The following is a 16431-nucleotide window of genomic DNA, read 5'->3' as shown; positions in this document are numbered from 1 at the left end:
CCAATCCATTCTGCCTCTTGTTCCCTCTAAACATCAGCTACTCCATGGTACTTTACCTGATTTTTTTAATTAGCCATTCATTGATTAGGAGTCGTAAGAAAAAAAACATAGTGCCTTGAACAACCAAGGCTACAAACATTGCCCCTAATTTGTTCATCTCAAAGGTTTCGCTGGGATATTCCACTCCATATGCTTTTAAGAAGTCTAAGACAGACTGTTGTTGAGAAAGTTCAATCAAACCATAGCCAAAACAGAATTGTGGGAAAATCAGGAAGATCCGTTTAAGAGTTTCAGATATAAGTTCTAAAGTCTGAAAGAAAGAAAATACCAGATAAGTTTGAGTTTCCACTTTCAACAAAACAAATTGACAAAGATTAAAACTTGTGCTGGTTAATTTTGTATGAGTAAGTAAGAATGTCATTGATTTCTCTATTTCTGTGTTTTGAGATAGTAATGACAATAGTAACAATTTTTGAAACATCATTTCATATTCTACAGTAATGTCTTCTTCCACTCTCTAATGATGACTTGGAGGGGACCCTGGGTTCTTGATTGTATGCCAGTGATTTGCAAACTCTAGCAGGATCTACCACACTGGAAAGGTATTGAGTATGAGTCTATCAGTAGCCTGTGTGCTATTCTTTTTTTCTTTCTAAAGACTAGTCTAGTTAAATCCAGAAACATTTATCACCAGTTTAGCCAAAGGATAATGAATTTTTCACTGCCCTTATTGTTGTTCAAGCATTTCAGTTGTGTCTGACTCTTTATGACCCCAATCAGGGTTTTCTTAGCAAAGATACTAGAGTGGTTTATCATTTCCTTTTCCAGTTCATTTTATAAATGAGGAAATGGAGGCAAGCAGGGTTAAGTGACTTGCCCAGGGTCATGCAGCTATTAAATGTCTGAGGTCAGATTTGACCTTGAATTTTCTTGACTCTATGCTATGCCTGACACTCCACTTTGCCATAGCAAGTCCCAAAAATCTATTCCTTGAGTTGCAAAGAAGTTAAGAGTTGCATCAGAAGAAGTGTCCACCCAGGTGAGCCAACAAATCCTTAAAATAGTCAATTAATAAAATATTCATTACTATTATACATCTTTATTCTGAGACAGTAGTCTAAATGGAGGCAAATGCAGCAAGAATGACAACTGCTCATATCACAGCTAAATTGTTTTAATTAGAAGCTACATTTGTTCGGAAGTGATTGCTTTGCATGTTTGGAAGAGCCTGAGAAACTCCTAAAGTTGTCACAGGTCTTTAATTGGGAAGAATGGAGTCCAACTGTTCAGGGATCAATCCAGGAGCTTAGGCTTGATGTAAGGTACACAGAAAGAAGGAAGGACAGTACTACAGATGTCCATTTATGACCTTCCCATTTCAAAGCACTTATTAATGATGGCAGCTACTGGCCATTATGAACTACATAATACTTAGAAGATGCAAAGTGACTGATTTCTATTTGGTGATGGGGGAGGAAGGGGAAAGGAGGAATGCATATGTGCAATGAAGAGTATGCAAATGAATTGTGTGACCTTGAGATTCATGTCTCAGAGGTCTTTTCTATTCTTTGAGTCTATAATTATATAAGATGACAGACATGCTACCTATCAATGGGAGGAAAAGAACTCATTTTTGCATCATTAATTGTTTGAGAAAACCATTTCCAGTGCACTGATTTCTTTCCTGCTCATTGAAAAAGCACTAAACAAGCCTTAAGCCTCTGGAACTAATTATCTGCATGACCTCTTAAGCAATTATGTCACCAAACAGACTCAGTTTCTTTATTTGTAGAGTCAAGTTAATAATATGCATACTACCTAGCAATCAAAAAGTGTTTATTAAACATCTACTGTGTGTAGGATATCAGATTAAACATAGAATTTTGGTAGGGGAAGTCTTTCAAGTAATATATAAATGCAAGCTATTATTATTATTCTTGCTTTTCAAATTGTTCAGTACTGTTAGGTCTTCATTTTTCTTAACCATCATATTTGTTAGCTTTTAAAGGCATAGAATCACAGATATGGAGCTGTAAGGGACCTTAGAGGCCATTTAGTCCAACTGTTTCATAGAAAGAAAACGTAAACATTTCGATTAAGGTAGACTGACCAGTGGGGTGCTTGTTCTCAGTGATGTTAAGTAGTTTTTGAGGAATATGTTTTAAAGCAAAACTAGCACTGTGTGGAAAGCCATGGTTTTGTCAGGAAATAAGCCTTAAAGGCATTTCAAAAAACTTTAAATTTATCCTTCTCCCAAAACAGCATTCCCTCAATTACATTTCCCTTCTCTAGCTCAAGGTCTCAGATTATAAAGAACTCTTCCAATTTGGGTTTGTGAACACTGAACCTTTTGATATATTCACTGAAATTTAAGAGACTAATAAAGGATCTCACCGGATCATTAGGCTTTTCCTTGGAAAGGAAATATACCACCGAGAGTGAAACGATTGAATTGATGCCAAAGAACAAGTTGATGCAAACGTAAGTGATGAAGGCCATTCCTGTCTCATGAAAAAGCCCAGCCAACAAGTACATCCAAGAAAATGATGCATACCTGTGGGTTAGCAATAGAAAGAATGAAAATTGTGTCTTTTCATAAAAGCAATTGTTAATGGTATCTTTTGTTTTCTTATCATTCTATACCCTTTTCCCCCTTCCCCAGTGAATCAAACTTTATAGAATAGAATTTTTAAATCACATCTTAATATTTAGCTGCTACAAAAAGCTTGGATTTTTCAACATTAAAATGATGTGGTGCAATGTGGTGGTTACTGCGTTTCATAGTTGGGTCCCACTTATTCCTACCGTAGAAACAAAATCAAAGAATGTTTAACATTTTAGTTAAAAGACACAAAAGTTTATATGTTAAAGACACTTTACTACCTGGCTGCATCATTTTAATCTGATTTGATCCTAGAGAGCATCATTCATTCAAGAGTAATATAGGAAATAATAAAGACACCACATCCAGTGTACTTCAGTGAGTACTTTTTGGTGCCAGTGGTGATAGTGTCATTCTCTCCAGGCAATTTATACATACAACCAAGGGATCAAAGCACATAAAGACATTAATCACATATGATTCTATGTTACTTAGAGATGTTAACATGCAAATACAAATAAATGCAGAGTTGTTTATTCTGGAATCTAATAAATTCATTAAACATTATATGTTCAGAAAATATGGGGTTCATTCTTTGCAAAAACAATGAAACAACTTTTGCCACAGGATGGCAGAATGCAAAATAAAAATTGGTCATCCATTAGCTCTAACTGTTCATTAAAAACCCATGCTTTGATGGAAAAGACAATTAGTCAACTGTTAGTGATTTCAATCAAACTTCAAAACAGAAAACAGTATTATATTGCTTGTATATGTGTGTGGTTTGTTGCTGCTATTCAGTTGTTTCAGTTATATTTGACTCTTTGTGATGCCATTTGGAGTTTTCTTGGCAAAGATCCTGGAGTGGTTTGCCCTTTCCTTCTCCTGCTCATTTTATAGATGAGGAAATGTAGTCAACAAGGTAAAGTGACTTTCCTAGTGTCACACACATAGTAAGTCTCTGAGGCCAGATTTAAACTAAGCTTTTCCCAACTCTGAGCCTGGCACTTTATCCACTGCTCCATCTAACTGTCTCTAGCTGTGTTTTTGTTTTTGTACAAATTATCATATGATTTAGAAATGATGCAAAGTATCACACATATGGTTTTAATTATTTTCAGGTATTCTACTCTGTCTTTTTTTACTAGTCATGTCAAGGAAGTAATAATGCCATTTCCCTCAGGAATCTTTAGGAGTAATTTGTTTTTGTACCATATTTTTGAAAACATGGCTTAAATAAGGTAAACAAGGTATATAACATGCTGTTTTAGTCATCAATCATAACATTTGGATAATAAGGTTTAGGTCTCATTCCTGATCCTCTTCAGCTCTTTTAGCCATTCTATAGATCCCTGTTTTGATCATGTGGCAGACACTTACCCAAAGAGCAGAAGGAGGAGAGATACTGCTCCTAAATTGTCTTCACTGGAAAAAGCAGGTAACTTGAAAGCAGCAATAACTCCAATTGACATTGCAACAGGCACCAAATAGAAAACCTTTAGGAAGATGTAAAATATGATATGCAATATATGCCAAAGCCTTTTAAAATTTGTTATCCTGAATAGCCTAATAATACAGAATGCAAGAAATTGTCCTAAAATGATATGAAGTTCACTTTTTGGCCTCAAACAAGTATGTGTGTATGCATGTGTTTGTGTGTGTGTGTATGTGTGTGTTTTCACTGACATGTATACATATACATAAATATAGTATGTAAATATTTCAGTTGAGTTTTTGCCTTTTGATGAATGTAGTTTGCCTTCACTTTAGAATCTGCCTGTTCTAACATTAAATAAAGTTAGCCTTCAACTTTGCAAACTTTAAGAGGATTCTCTGATGTTCCTGCTTCTAAATTTGGGGGCCTGAGATTTTTTTGATGACAGGAGTTCACTGAGAAAGATAAGACAGTCAAGTGTGTTGGTATTAGATTCAGTCTTCAAAATATTGATTTTATTTTGAACACTTGAGTTCTTTTGGATGGTTGCTTGACAATTTCTAGCTGCCAGAGTAAGTCACTCCATGACAAAACAGCAGGAGACTGAGGCCCAGATTTTCTTAGAATCACAGGTATATAGACAAAGACTCAGCATTTTCCCAGCAAGATGAAGGTATTAAATGCTGAAAAGCAGTTTGCAGCAAGATGCACAGCATTGGAGGATACCACAATTTAATTTGGGGGAGAAGTCTTCTGAATAAGAATGAGGACAGAATTGATGATGGTAGAATCTGTAAGTTATAAGTGGACTTGTGCAGGCGCCTATGGTTTAAATGTCCTTAATAGTTATCACACATTAAAGATACTATTAAGGCTAAAAAAGCCATCACCATCCTTTTAGTTTTGACTTATAAAATGTCCACATTTCAAACCCCGCTGGGCACATTTACAAAATGGATATGCACTTAATTACTCTCTAGCACTTCAAGCCAATGATCTTTACAGTGAGCTACCCACCCAATCTCATCATGATCATCAGACAAATGAAAGCACTTCTCAGACTTTTGGCCAAGAGTGTCTGTGGTTAAAATCCCTTACAACCAAAACCATCTTTTTTTTTTTTAACCAATGGAAACTCAGCCTTCCTGTCCCTACTATATTTGAAATAAAAATCAAATATGAGCAATTTTTATCTTGAATTTTCCTTATAAGTTGATGATATATTTAAGTATCTTTAAATTATACTGCACCATTAATTAACTAATATTCTCAAATGACCTCTCTCTGCCTCTCTCCAAGGCAGACAGTGAATCAGGAGACCTGTTCAAGTTCTAGATTAATCTTAGTCTCTTGGTAAAATTAAAGGATTGTGTCAAATGATCTCTCAAATTCCAAGATTCTAAGATTACCTAAAGAAGATAGACTCTTTTTCTTTTCTTTTGACTCTTAACATAGGCTATTTAGGCTCCTACTTTACATTTAAGTCTGGAACAGAACTCAAAGAAAACTCATCTGGTTCAAACTCTTTGATTTTATAGATGCTGAAATCTTAACCCAAAGAGGTTAAGTGATTTGCTTATAGTCATATAGCTATTAAGTGTCTGAGGATGTTCGAGGCTTGTTTGCTATTCTCTATATCATGTTACTTTTTAGCTCAGGAGTTCTTAAAACTTTTGGGGAGGGGCCATGGACACCATTGCTAATCTGGTGAAGCCTATGGACCCCATCTCAGACTAATATCTTTAAATACATAAAATATAATACTTAAGGTTACAAAGGAAACCAATCAAATTGAAATATAGTCATCTCTCTTTTTGTCAGTGTCTATCTGTCCTTCCATCTATCTACTTATCAATGTCTGTCTACCTATAACTCCATCCATCCTTCTATTTGTCCACCTATTAATCTACTCATCCTTCTCTTTATACCTTGTCAGTCTGTGTACACACAAGTTATCTATCCTTTTCTTAATCTGCCCCTCCTTCTATCTTTCATCTATCTATCCATTAGCCTATGCTGCTTCATATATTAATCTATTCTTCCTTTAATCTAAATCTTTGTCCTTGAGTTTGTCTACACACATGTCTATCTTTCTTTTTGTCCTTATGTCAAATTAATCTGCTCATTCTATCAATCAATCTGTCTCTCTTTCCTTTCATCCATTTATCACATTATATATGCATCTATTTATATCATTATATATCCATTTACGTGTGTGATAAATGGATGGATAGACAGGTGTGTGTGTGTATTCATGGGCTCCATATTGGAAATTTCAGCTGTAATTCTTTCAGTGTTACGTGGATACCAAGAGAAGACAGGAGTTTGTGGCCATAATTTGCATGAACCAGAATAATAATAATAATGACTTAAAATCAGAATTGACCAATAATTCTTCCCCCAATCTCTCTTTCTATTGCTTCTTTGATTCCTGAGCCACTTACCATGTCATAAATGAAATTTGTGATCCAGTAGCACGTCACACCTATGCCTGAGATGTGCTGGAGTTGTTTAGCTTTGGTCTGATGTTCCCTTACAATATAGGTCACAAAGCTTGCTGTGGTGACAGAGTAGCCCATCAGGATGGAGAGAGCCACTAAAATATCAATTAAGCTGCTAATCCTATGCCAGAAAAAAGTGGGTGAGAAGGGAACAAGGGTTAGTTTAGGAGAAAAAAAAGATTCATGCTTAAAACCATAAAGAAAACAGCTTACTTAGCTGTCTCAGACAGAAAAAAGGCTGCAGGCAAGGTAACCAAGATGATATCTGTTATCTGAATCTGCAACCAGCCTGGAATAAAGGTGACTGAAGAGTATTTAAGTTGATTTGGAGTAGAAAAGAACTGAATCTCCCTGAGTTACACCATGTATGCAAAGGACACAACCTTTTTAAGAATAGAAAGAGACCTTAGAGCTTTAGAGGAAAGTTGAAGTGTTTTATTAACAAAAACTCTATTAGTCTGCTGTCAAGAGCTTCTCTTTGTAACCCCTTCCTTGTATCCTTGCAGAGGATGGAAGGCTCTTTCCCACCTCCACTAGGCTGACCTTCATTTATATGTGACAATTTAGTTCAAAGGATAAAACTTCTTCTTCTAATGAGAATTCTATTACAACAAAGGGAGAGTGTGACAAATGTATTAACTTACGTGGCTTGTTCTTGATCTTGTACCCCTGGATATGGGTGGCTATACATGATAATACCTTGAAAGAAGAAAATGATGATTATCATTTACAGATATCACATGATGCTGACCTGTCCATTACTCATTGAATAAGAAGTACCAATATTTTCTTATCTGAACAGTTAAAATTTGACTCTTAGGTTTCCTGATCCTATTTGCTACTAAACATGATTTTCTATAGGTCCATTGACACTTAAATTCAGCATTCACATGTGGAAAAAACCAAACCAAACCAAACCAATATTACATGTCTTATTAGGGATCCCAGAAATTAATCTTAAAATGACAAGTTTACTAGTTTGGTAGCATAATTAGATTTAAATCAAGTATTTGGGGAAGTTTCTCATGCTACTCTTATGTAAAAGATGAAAAGATGAATAGATATATACACCTAATGGTGGTCAAATGACCCACCAAAAATGTAGTCATTTAAGGAGTTGAGAAATTAACTTGTAGTGAGCTCTGTATTGCAGTCACTCAAGAATCTCTTTGGCTTTCTGCTATTTAAATATTCAATTTTATGACTTGGAGGTAAGTCAAATCCATCCTCTGATGTGGCAGGTTTGTGAACATGATCAAATTCAATTTTAATTTCCATGACCTATTCTTCCACTCCACCTCAGTTATACACAGGGATAGGCATATCCTTGATCTTGCCATCCCTTGCAACCATTTCACATCCCTTATTTGAAATTCATTTATTTGATTAAGCCTCCTATCTTTCCATCTCCCCTTATGCCATATTCCTCCTAAATACGTTTTTCCCCTCACTATTACCTCCAGTCCATCTATTCCTCCTGCTCTGTCTACATGGCTTCACAGATTCCCCTAGAGAAGATCTTGGAAGACATATAAAGTCCAACTTTCTAAGTTTACAGACAAGGAAATGGAATCCCAGCTTTTTACCCAAGTGATTCACCTAACATAAGTAATATTAATTATTTTTAAAAAGAATATGACATACACTTAGAGGACTATCGTTACTCTTGGGGCTTCTTTGCCATTGTTCATACGTCTTGAGTGGCTTCCTGGGCTAAGCACTTACTTGACTTAAATTATAGTTTTGAGTCTGATCCCATTATTGAATTAAAATAGAAAGGAGTGGACCTATCATTTCTCTCCTTTGGCCTGAAGTATAAATATTTTATATTTTCCCAGTGGGATTTATCATTGACAGATACCTTAGTTAGTGTGCTATGAGTGAAATCAATGAAACATGGATTTGATCCTCCTTCTAATACTTCCTAGCTCTATGACTATGGGAACATTCACTTAGTCATCTATATAGTGGTGATGATAATGCTAACTGATATTTACATCATATTTTAGGGATTCTATAGCCCTTAATATACTTAGTTTCCTGGGGTAATTGATATGAAACATTTCAATTTCCTCCTCATCCCATTTTTTTTCCTAGTGTGTTTTGTTTTTTGATCCAGGCCTTTGTACCAAAAAGTAGATTTACTGATGTGGGGAGAATCTCTTTTCACAAATGTAGATCATTAACTCATCTGTTATATACAGTGTTAAAGTTAACTAGGATACTGAGAGATTAAATGATTGTTTATTACCCTATTAGCATCTCTCAGAACCAGCGCCATGAAGCTTTGAGTCTTGTAGCCAGCAAACAACAATGCTTTCTAGTTTGTTTGCCATAAAAGGAAATTGTTCTAATGATTTGTGAAAGTGGTAACATTCTATAATCACCCAGGAAGGGTTATGGTTTACTTGAATGCAAAGAAAGTCCTTTTGTCCTTGGCACAGTTTTATTATTTTATAATCTATGCACCGAGTTTACAATGGTCCTATTAATATTTCCAAAGAGAAAACAAATAATTGATCAGAAGAAAAAACATAAAAAGGTAACAGGCAATCTGCAAGCATTGTTTAGGAAAACCTCAATTGTATGGTCATCACTAAGGCAGTCAAATCTTCAGGTCTTTTTAGCAATGAAGGGCAGGGGAAGGAATTTTTAAGTCAAATTAACCACTAGAGGGAACCACATGTATATAATAGGTATTGACATGGCTAAGCAAAGCTAATTAAGGCTTTTTTATTAGCACTAGAAAATTCAAAGAAAGTCAATTTTTTCAGGCTAAATCAGATTCCCAATTCATGCAGAATATAATAAAGATGAGTTAAGAACAAGAACATTATGGGAGGGGAAAGTATAATTAGTTAGATTCTTAGAGATATTACTATCACCATAGTAGATTTTCTGTATAGATTATAAAACAATAGATATGCATAAAGAGCTAACAGATTTTCACCTTTGGATGAAATCCAGTTTCCTTTTTGTGTAAAACAGAAATGTGAAAATGGTGACAATTTGTTAGCCAGGGGAACCGAAGACTTTTTTTTAATTATTGAAAAATTAAGTTCTTGAAGGAGATGAAAACCAGGTTATTTTCTTCAGTGTTAATTCTCCAACCATCCCAACTTACAACACATAAGTCTGCATATTGCATCTAGAATTATTGATATTGTCTTGAGATAGGATAAACGATTCTGATATGTCGGTTATCCCCTGTTTGAGTTTCAGTTAAAGACTTTTCTCCAATATCAAAAGCAAGATCAGTTTCTCATTCACAGGGCTGCAACCCTGCCTGCTATATTTTTATCTTGTCATTTCTGAGCTTCTTCTATATCCTGTCATTATTTGTTGGAGCAACAAATGGCTTTTGCTCTAAGTAAGACATCCTCCCAAAAGTCAACTGTTCAATTGTATTTCAAACCAGGTTGTGTCAAGCCCACCTGACTTTGGTCCCCATTTAATTTAATTTACCACTTTTGACTATGCCCTTTATCGATGCTCTAGATCTAAGGACTATCAATCATGTTATTTTCTCCATGGTTTCTCCTGCTGGGAAAGAGCTAACTCAGGTGGGAAAAATACTATTTTTTCAGAGCAGAAGGCTCCTGAAGAATTGACTGTTAGAATAAACATTTGATTTCATAAACTGCTTCTAATAACTGCCACGATTAATTTGGCACACCCTAATCAGAACCCAGTTTTGGAATTTCAGGGGAAATGAAGTAGATATTAACATTTCTGAATATATTTTAGCTTCTATTCCTGCTGAAATTTTTATTTATTCATTTAAAATTTTAATGTTGACAAATAGCCATTACCCTTAGTTTCTCCTCCATCTTAATCCTAGGCAGGGTAAGGGAAAATAATCAGAGACAGACCAGAGAAGAAGAGAGAATGGTTGGATGAGCAGTAATTGCATTGGTAAAATAAATCAGTCTCTTTCAATCCTACTTAGAAAATGGTGTGGCACCTCATGAAACTAGTGACTGGTAAACTCAGTTAAATGCCCCATATCTTTACTCTAAATTCAGGAACATGTTTGTAATCATTTATGTATTTTTTAAGAATTTGAGAATAACATGGATATTTCTTAGCAAAAAGTAAAAATCATCATTAATTGGACTTTTTAACATCCACTTTCTCCTCTTTCCAGTCTATCCTTCATGGAGCCACTAAAATAATATTATAATGCCACCTAAAAGTTTAGTTAGGTTACACAGTGTCTAGAGTTCAAGGCTTGTAATCAAGAGGACCTGGGGCGGTTGAGGGGACATGACAGAGGAGAGACTCTAAATGAACACTCTAATGCAAATATTATCAACAAAGCAATGGGTTCAAATCAAGAAAACATGTAATGCCCAGTGGATTTACGCGTCGGCTATGGGGGGTGGGGGGGAGGAAAAGAAAATGATCTATGTCTTTAACGAATAATGCTTGGAAATGATCAAATAAAATATATTAAAAAAAAAAAGAGGACCTGGGTTCAAATCTGGTCTCATACGTGTTCTAGCCATGACCATGGATAAGTCACTGAACCATATTTTCCTAATACTCATTCTTCTTTCTTAAAGTTGTTCTTATGAAAAAGTAAAGGTTTAAAAAAATGAACAAATAAAAAATAAAGCAACTTTTAGGTCTGACTATCTTTATTCTTCTTAAGAACACCCAGAAGCTCCCTATTACTCTAGGCTAAAATACAAAATCCTTGGTTTGGCATTTAAAGCCCCTACAAGCTTTTAAAAATATTTCTTTCCTTAATGACCTATTTGCCATTGATTGAATTTAGTCTTGTATCTTCCAGTATTATGTCTTTTCAAAGGCTGTCCATCTTGATGAAAATTTATGCCTATCTCACCCCTGCCTCTTAGAATCCCTTACTTAATTCAAGGTTCAGCTTATGTCCTCTTCTGTAAACCTTAAAATTTCTTAGACTTATAAATGTTGAAAATTTCACCATTGGGAAATTTCATACTTGAAAAATTTCCTACTGATAGTCTATTGGAATGTTAACCCCCTTGGCATGGGAGGGTCTTTCTCCTCCCTACTTAAGATTACTTTAGGACCGAAACCTTTTGCTGAACAATGGAAAGGGCTTTGACCTATGCTTAAGCATAGAACAGGAAGTTCTTTGAGTCATGATTGATTTTAGAATTGATACAATAGAGATACTTGGAATGACAGAACCAGGTCTTGGAACTTCCAATCTCCACCCTGCTCAGGGTAACAGGATTTAGGAAGGGCTGCAGCAAAGGATCAAGATTTAATTATTTGAGAATATGACCTTCAACAGACATGTGCAAAGCCACAGACCTCTGGGCGGTCCTGGGTTAAGCTAGAGCCACCATTGGCACAGGGAAGACATGGACAGTGATTGGTAGATGTGAGAACTGAGGGGAGGGAACTGAGATGGTTTCCTTAAAGATAGCGGGGTCTGAGGACTGGGGGTGGTTGGAGAGGTTTGGCTCTGAGAGGTTGTGCTCTGAGAAGCTTGCTCTGAAGGAAGCTGAAGATGGAGGCCCCTGAGACTGTTTCTCTGTTTTGGTCACGTGAGTGATAGGGACTGATCTCTTTTCTTTGCCTCAGCTATCTAAGGGCTTGGACCTTTTGGCCCAGCCTAAACAGAGGGGGTATTTAAGCCCTATTCCCTTCTCTCCCCTTTCTCTCTCTCTCTCTCTCTCTCTCTCTCTCTCTCTCTCTCTCTAATACCTTTCTTCCTCCTGCTTGTAATTAAAAACTCCATAAAAGGTTGACTGCTGACTTGAGTTTCATTTAGGAATTACATAGCTGAATTCCTTGTCGACCTTAAATTAATATATATCAGTCTTTTAAAGTGATTTCCTTGTCACACTTTCCTAAAATGATCAGTTATATACTTATCTATTTACCCACTATATTCTCTCTCCATCCTTCCCACAAAAAGAATATAAACTCTTTGAAGGCAAGGACTACCTATGTTTTGTCTTTGTATTTCTGCCACCTGCACATTTGTTGTTGTTATTAAGTTGTTTCAGTTGTTTGTGACTTCATGTCCCCATTTGGGGTTTTCTTGGCAAAGATACTGGAGTGGGTTGTCATTTCATTCTCCAGCTCATTTTATACATGAGGAAACTGAGGCAAACAAGGTTATGTGACTTATCCAGTGTTTTGCAGCCAATAAGTGTAAGAGGCCAGATTTGAACTCAGGAAGATGAATTTTCTTGACTCCAAACCCAACACTCTACTTCATTACCTAGCTTCCCATCTTGCACATAGTAGATGTTTGACAAATATTTATTGTATTGGGTTAAATTGTGCTTCTTTGATGAGTGAGGAATTAGCAAATAAGCTCCATTTCCATTAGAATCTCAAAATAAGAATATAAGCTCGAGGGATCTTTTTCCATCTCAAGAGTCCTACTATCATTACGTGCCATTAAAGCTCTATAGCCACCTCCTACCTAAGGCCTTTCCTGATCTCCCCTCCCCCCCCAAGTCCTCACAACCACATACCCCCAGGTCCTAGCTCCTGGATTGAACTTCACATCTAAGTAGTATTGCCTGAACTGTGTACATCTTTTCCCCTCTAGAACATAAACTTCCTGAGAGCAGAAAATATTTTGTCTTTGTGCTTGTTTCTCCAGTGACCCATACATAGTACATAATGTTATTGTTGCTTAGTCGGAGTCCTTTGGGGATTTTCTTGGCAAAGGTACTGGGGAGGCAGCCAGACCCAGATACTTAATCAATAGATAGGAAGATTATTGATTTAGAGCTGAAGAGGAATCTTAGATGCCATTGAATGTAAGCCTTGCCTTTTACAAAAGAGAAAAATAAGATGCAGAGATGTTCAAGGAAGAGCTTTCTAATACAAATGGAGGGATTTCTATTTATTCTGGACGTAATAGGGAGCTCCTTAAGCTCCTTTAGTTGAGCAATGCCATGGCTAGACCCATGTTTTAGGAAAATCATCATGAAGCTGTGTGTGGAAGATAGATTGAAGAGAGATCATAGGATAACAGATTTACAACCAGAAGGGACCTTACAGGTCAATGAGTCCAGCTTCCTTATTTTACAGGTGAAGAAACTGAAGCTAAGAAAATCTAATTAACTTGCCCAGCATCACACTGCTAGTAAGATTTGGGGCAGGATTTGTAACCTGGTCTTTTGGTTATTTCCTGGATAGGCAGGTGGTGCAGTAGATAGAGGACCAAGCCTGGAATAAGCAGGACATGGGTTCAAATCCTGCTTCAACACTAGCTGTGTGACCTTGGGCGAGTCACTTAACTCTGTTTGCCTCAGTTTCCTCATCTCAAAAATGAGCTGAAGAAGGCAATGGCACATCATTCCAGTATCATTGCCAAGAAAATCCCAAATGGTGTCACAAAGAGTAAGACACAATTGAAAAGTGACTAAATAATAACAACTTCCAGACTTTAAGCTCAGTGCTCTGTCCACTATGCCATAATGTTTCTATAAATACTTCCTGATTGATTGAAAATGAAGTACACTGAAGGTAAGGTATTTACTATTCATATTTTAACTAGCTAATATTAACAATTAAAAAAATTTCATTCAGCAAATCTCTAGTGTGGGGGAAAAAAGGAACTACAGGTATTAATTCCTCTTGGAGTTGAAGGAAAATCCTTTACTCTTTATGACACTATAACTTGGTTCCTTATTTTTGTACAAATAATATGTTAGTTACTACCTATAGCTATGTTAGGCAACTGTCAAAGTAAAGGCATGTTTCCCTATCTTCTATATGTCTGCCATTTCATCTACTAGATAAAGTGTAAAACCAGCCACACTTTCTACTCATGCTTTCATATTTCTTCTCAACTGTAATTTATATGATGAAAAATAGCTGCCATGCTAGAATAAAGAGTCAGTCAACAAGTCTTTATTAAGTGTTTACTGTGTTCTGGGCACTGTGCTCAGTCCTGGGAATAGAGAGAAAGGGCAAAAGAAGCTCCTACACTCAAGGAGTTCACAGCCTACCGGAGGAGACAATATGAAAACAACTATGTACAAAAAAGATATGTGTATATGCATATGTATATATATATATACATACTTACAGACTATATTTATATGCAGAAACATACTGTATCTATTCATATAAAAACATATATGCAGTATACAGAGAAATATACATACTGTATCTATCTATATAAACATATATACTGTATCTATTTATAAATGTGCCTAGGTCATATGTTTACACATAGAAACATATATACTGTATCAGTTTATATATGTCAACATATAAACTATAGATTCATACTGTATATTTTTATATAATTATTCTTACTGTATCTATTTATAGATATACATACTGTATATATTTATACATGAATGTATATTTGTATATATGTACATATTTGTACACATTTTTGTCCTCAATATAGAGATCATCAGTAAAGGCAAAGTGTCTTCCATGTGGAAAAAATAAAAGTTCTAAGAAGTGCCTGGGCTGGATTTGAACTTAGGTCTTCCTTACTCAGAAAGTCTCAATACAAGAAGCTTCCCTGTGACAAACCTACCATGTCTGGCAGCATCATGGTCTGACATGTTTATTCGAAGGAGGAAGTTGTTGAAGCTATTGAGGTAAGCAGGCAGGGAGTGATAACCTTCAGGGTCATACCACACCTATTAAAATTCAAAGACAAGACAAGATTAACATTACCCTAAAAATTAACCAGGAAAGTTTCACATTTACTTTTAACTACCAAATTGGATAAAGAAAATTCCCAATATATTGAAAAATCCAACTTGGAAGCTCATGAAATTTTGGGCCATTATGGCTCAAGTATAGAACATGGCTACCTCAATTCATAGCAGCACATGGACTTTTAAAGGATATGCACTAAGATGGCATTGAGTTGGGTTTTAAGTTTGGCATAAAAATTAGGAAAGTACCATCATCTCCATGATGGGTTATTGGCAATGCTGAATATAGAAATAAGAACTGCTTCTAATAATATTTCTCATATACTTGAGTTAAAGAAAAAACCAAAAGAAGCAAACAATGTTGTCATTTCTTGTGATGAAGTATTTATTTTAGTAGGAAAAAACATACTACCCTCTCTTTTCTTCCTCCATTAATTTATTATTCCTGTCTGAGCTTTAAGGTCTGTGTAAAAGACTCCAGGCTTTAAAAGTCTGGTGTGTCTCAATTTTAGAAACTCAGAATCCAAATAACGTAGATTTAAGATATCATTATTCAAAGTAGTGAGTATTTCTCTGGTTCAATTCCTGTTTTATCTTTTTGTTGACTTTTGGGGATCTTGTGATTGGGAGAAAACTTGAAATTAAAGTGTACCTGAAGATGAATTAGAAGTTAATTCAAAATATTTTGGAGATTTTTATGGAAGCCAAGTAGGAAATAGGATTCAACTTATAAAAGTAGGCTCATGGGCAAAATTTTTAGAAAAATAAATAATGCACAAATGGAAACATATCTACATGCTATATGAAAACACGCTCAAATTAGACAATTATCTTGCAGATTTTCATATTTGAATTGTCTGTAAAGTATGAGGTAAGAGAAATTACCTTGGCAAGTGTTCTGTTTTCAGGAATTGTTGTTATATCAAAACGAAGGTCCTTAGTCAGAGGCAATCCAAAACTCCACCCTCCATACCTAGGAGAATGAATCAAGTTCATATTTATTTTAGAGGGGAAAAGGTCCTATTTTATTCCTTTTTAGATAGTACACAGGGGGATTTATGCTTATATTCTTGCAGTTGTAGTACTCCTATAAATATAATTATGAAAAAATAAAACTTTGGATAGGTTACTGTCCATCTTAGGACCTTAATTTTCTCATTTGTATGAAGAAGTTGGATAATATAATCTCCTTTCAATTCTATTTTCAGTAAATCTGTGGCCTTTTCAATTGAAAAAAAAAATTCTTCTTAA

The 16431-nt window shown here is 35.5% G+C and overlaps 1 protein-coding gene across 1 annotated transcript in view; it reads right to left on the bottom strand.

Moving 5' to 3' along the window:
- The window catches only part of ABCA12 (ATP binding cassette subfamily A member 12), a 242256-nt gene that overhangs the window by 24776 nt on the left and 201049 nt on the right, over positions 1-16431 (bottom strand). Inside the window, exons 38-44 of the mRNA XM_007501784.2 lie at positions 16066-16153; positions 15054-15159; positions 7183-7237; positions 6482-6659; positions 3983-4098; positions 2395-2554; positions 57-310 (exon numbers count right to left, since the gene is read on the bottom strand). Coding sequence (XP_007501846.1) covers positions 57-310; positions 2395-2554; positions 3983-4098; positions 6482-6659; positions 7183-7237; positions 15054-15159; positions 16066-16153 — 957 coding nt within the window. The remainder of the gene's footprint in view (positions 1-56; positions 311-2394; positions 2555-3982; positions 4099-6481; positions 6660-7182; positions 7238-15053; positions 15160-16065; positions 16154-16431) is intronic.

Source organism: Monodelphis domestica, chromosome 8 (genome assembly GCF_027887165.1).
Source record: "Monodelphis domestica isolate mMonDom1 chromosome 8, mMonDom1.pri, whole genome shotgun sequence".
Classification (NCBI taxonomy): Eukaryota; Metazoa; Chordata; class Mammalia; order Didelphimorphia; family Didelphidae; genus Monodelphis; species Monodelphis domestica.
Note: the sequence above shows the minus strand (reverse complement) of the source record. Positions and strands in the feature narration are given on the sequence as shown.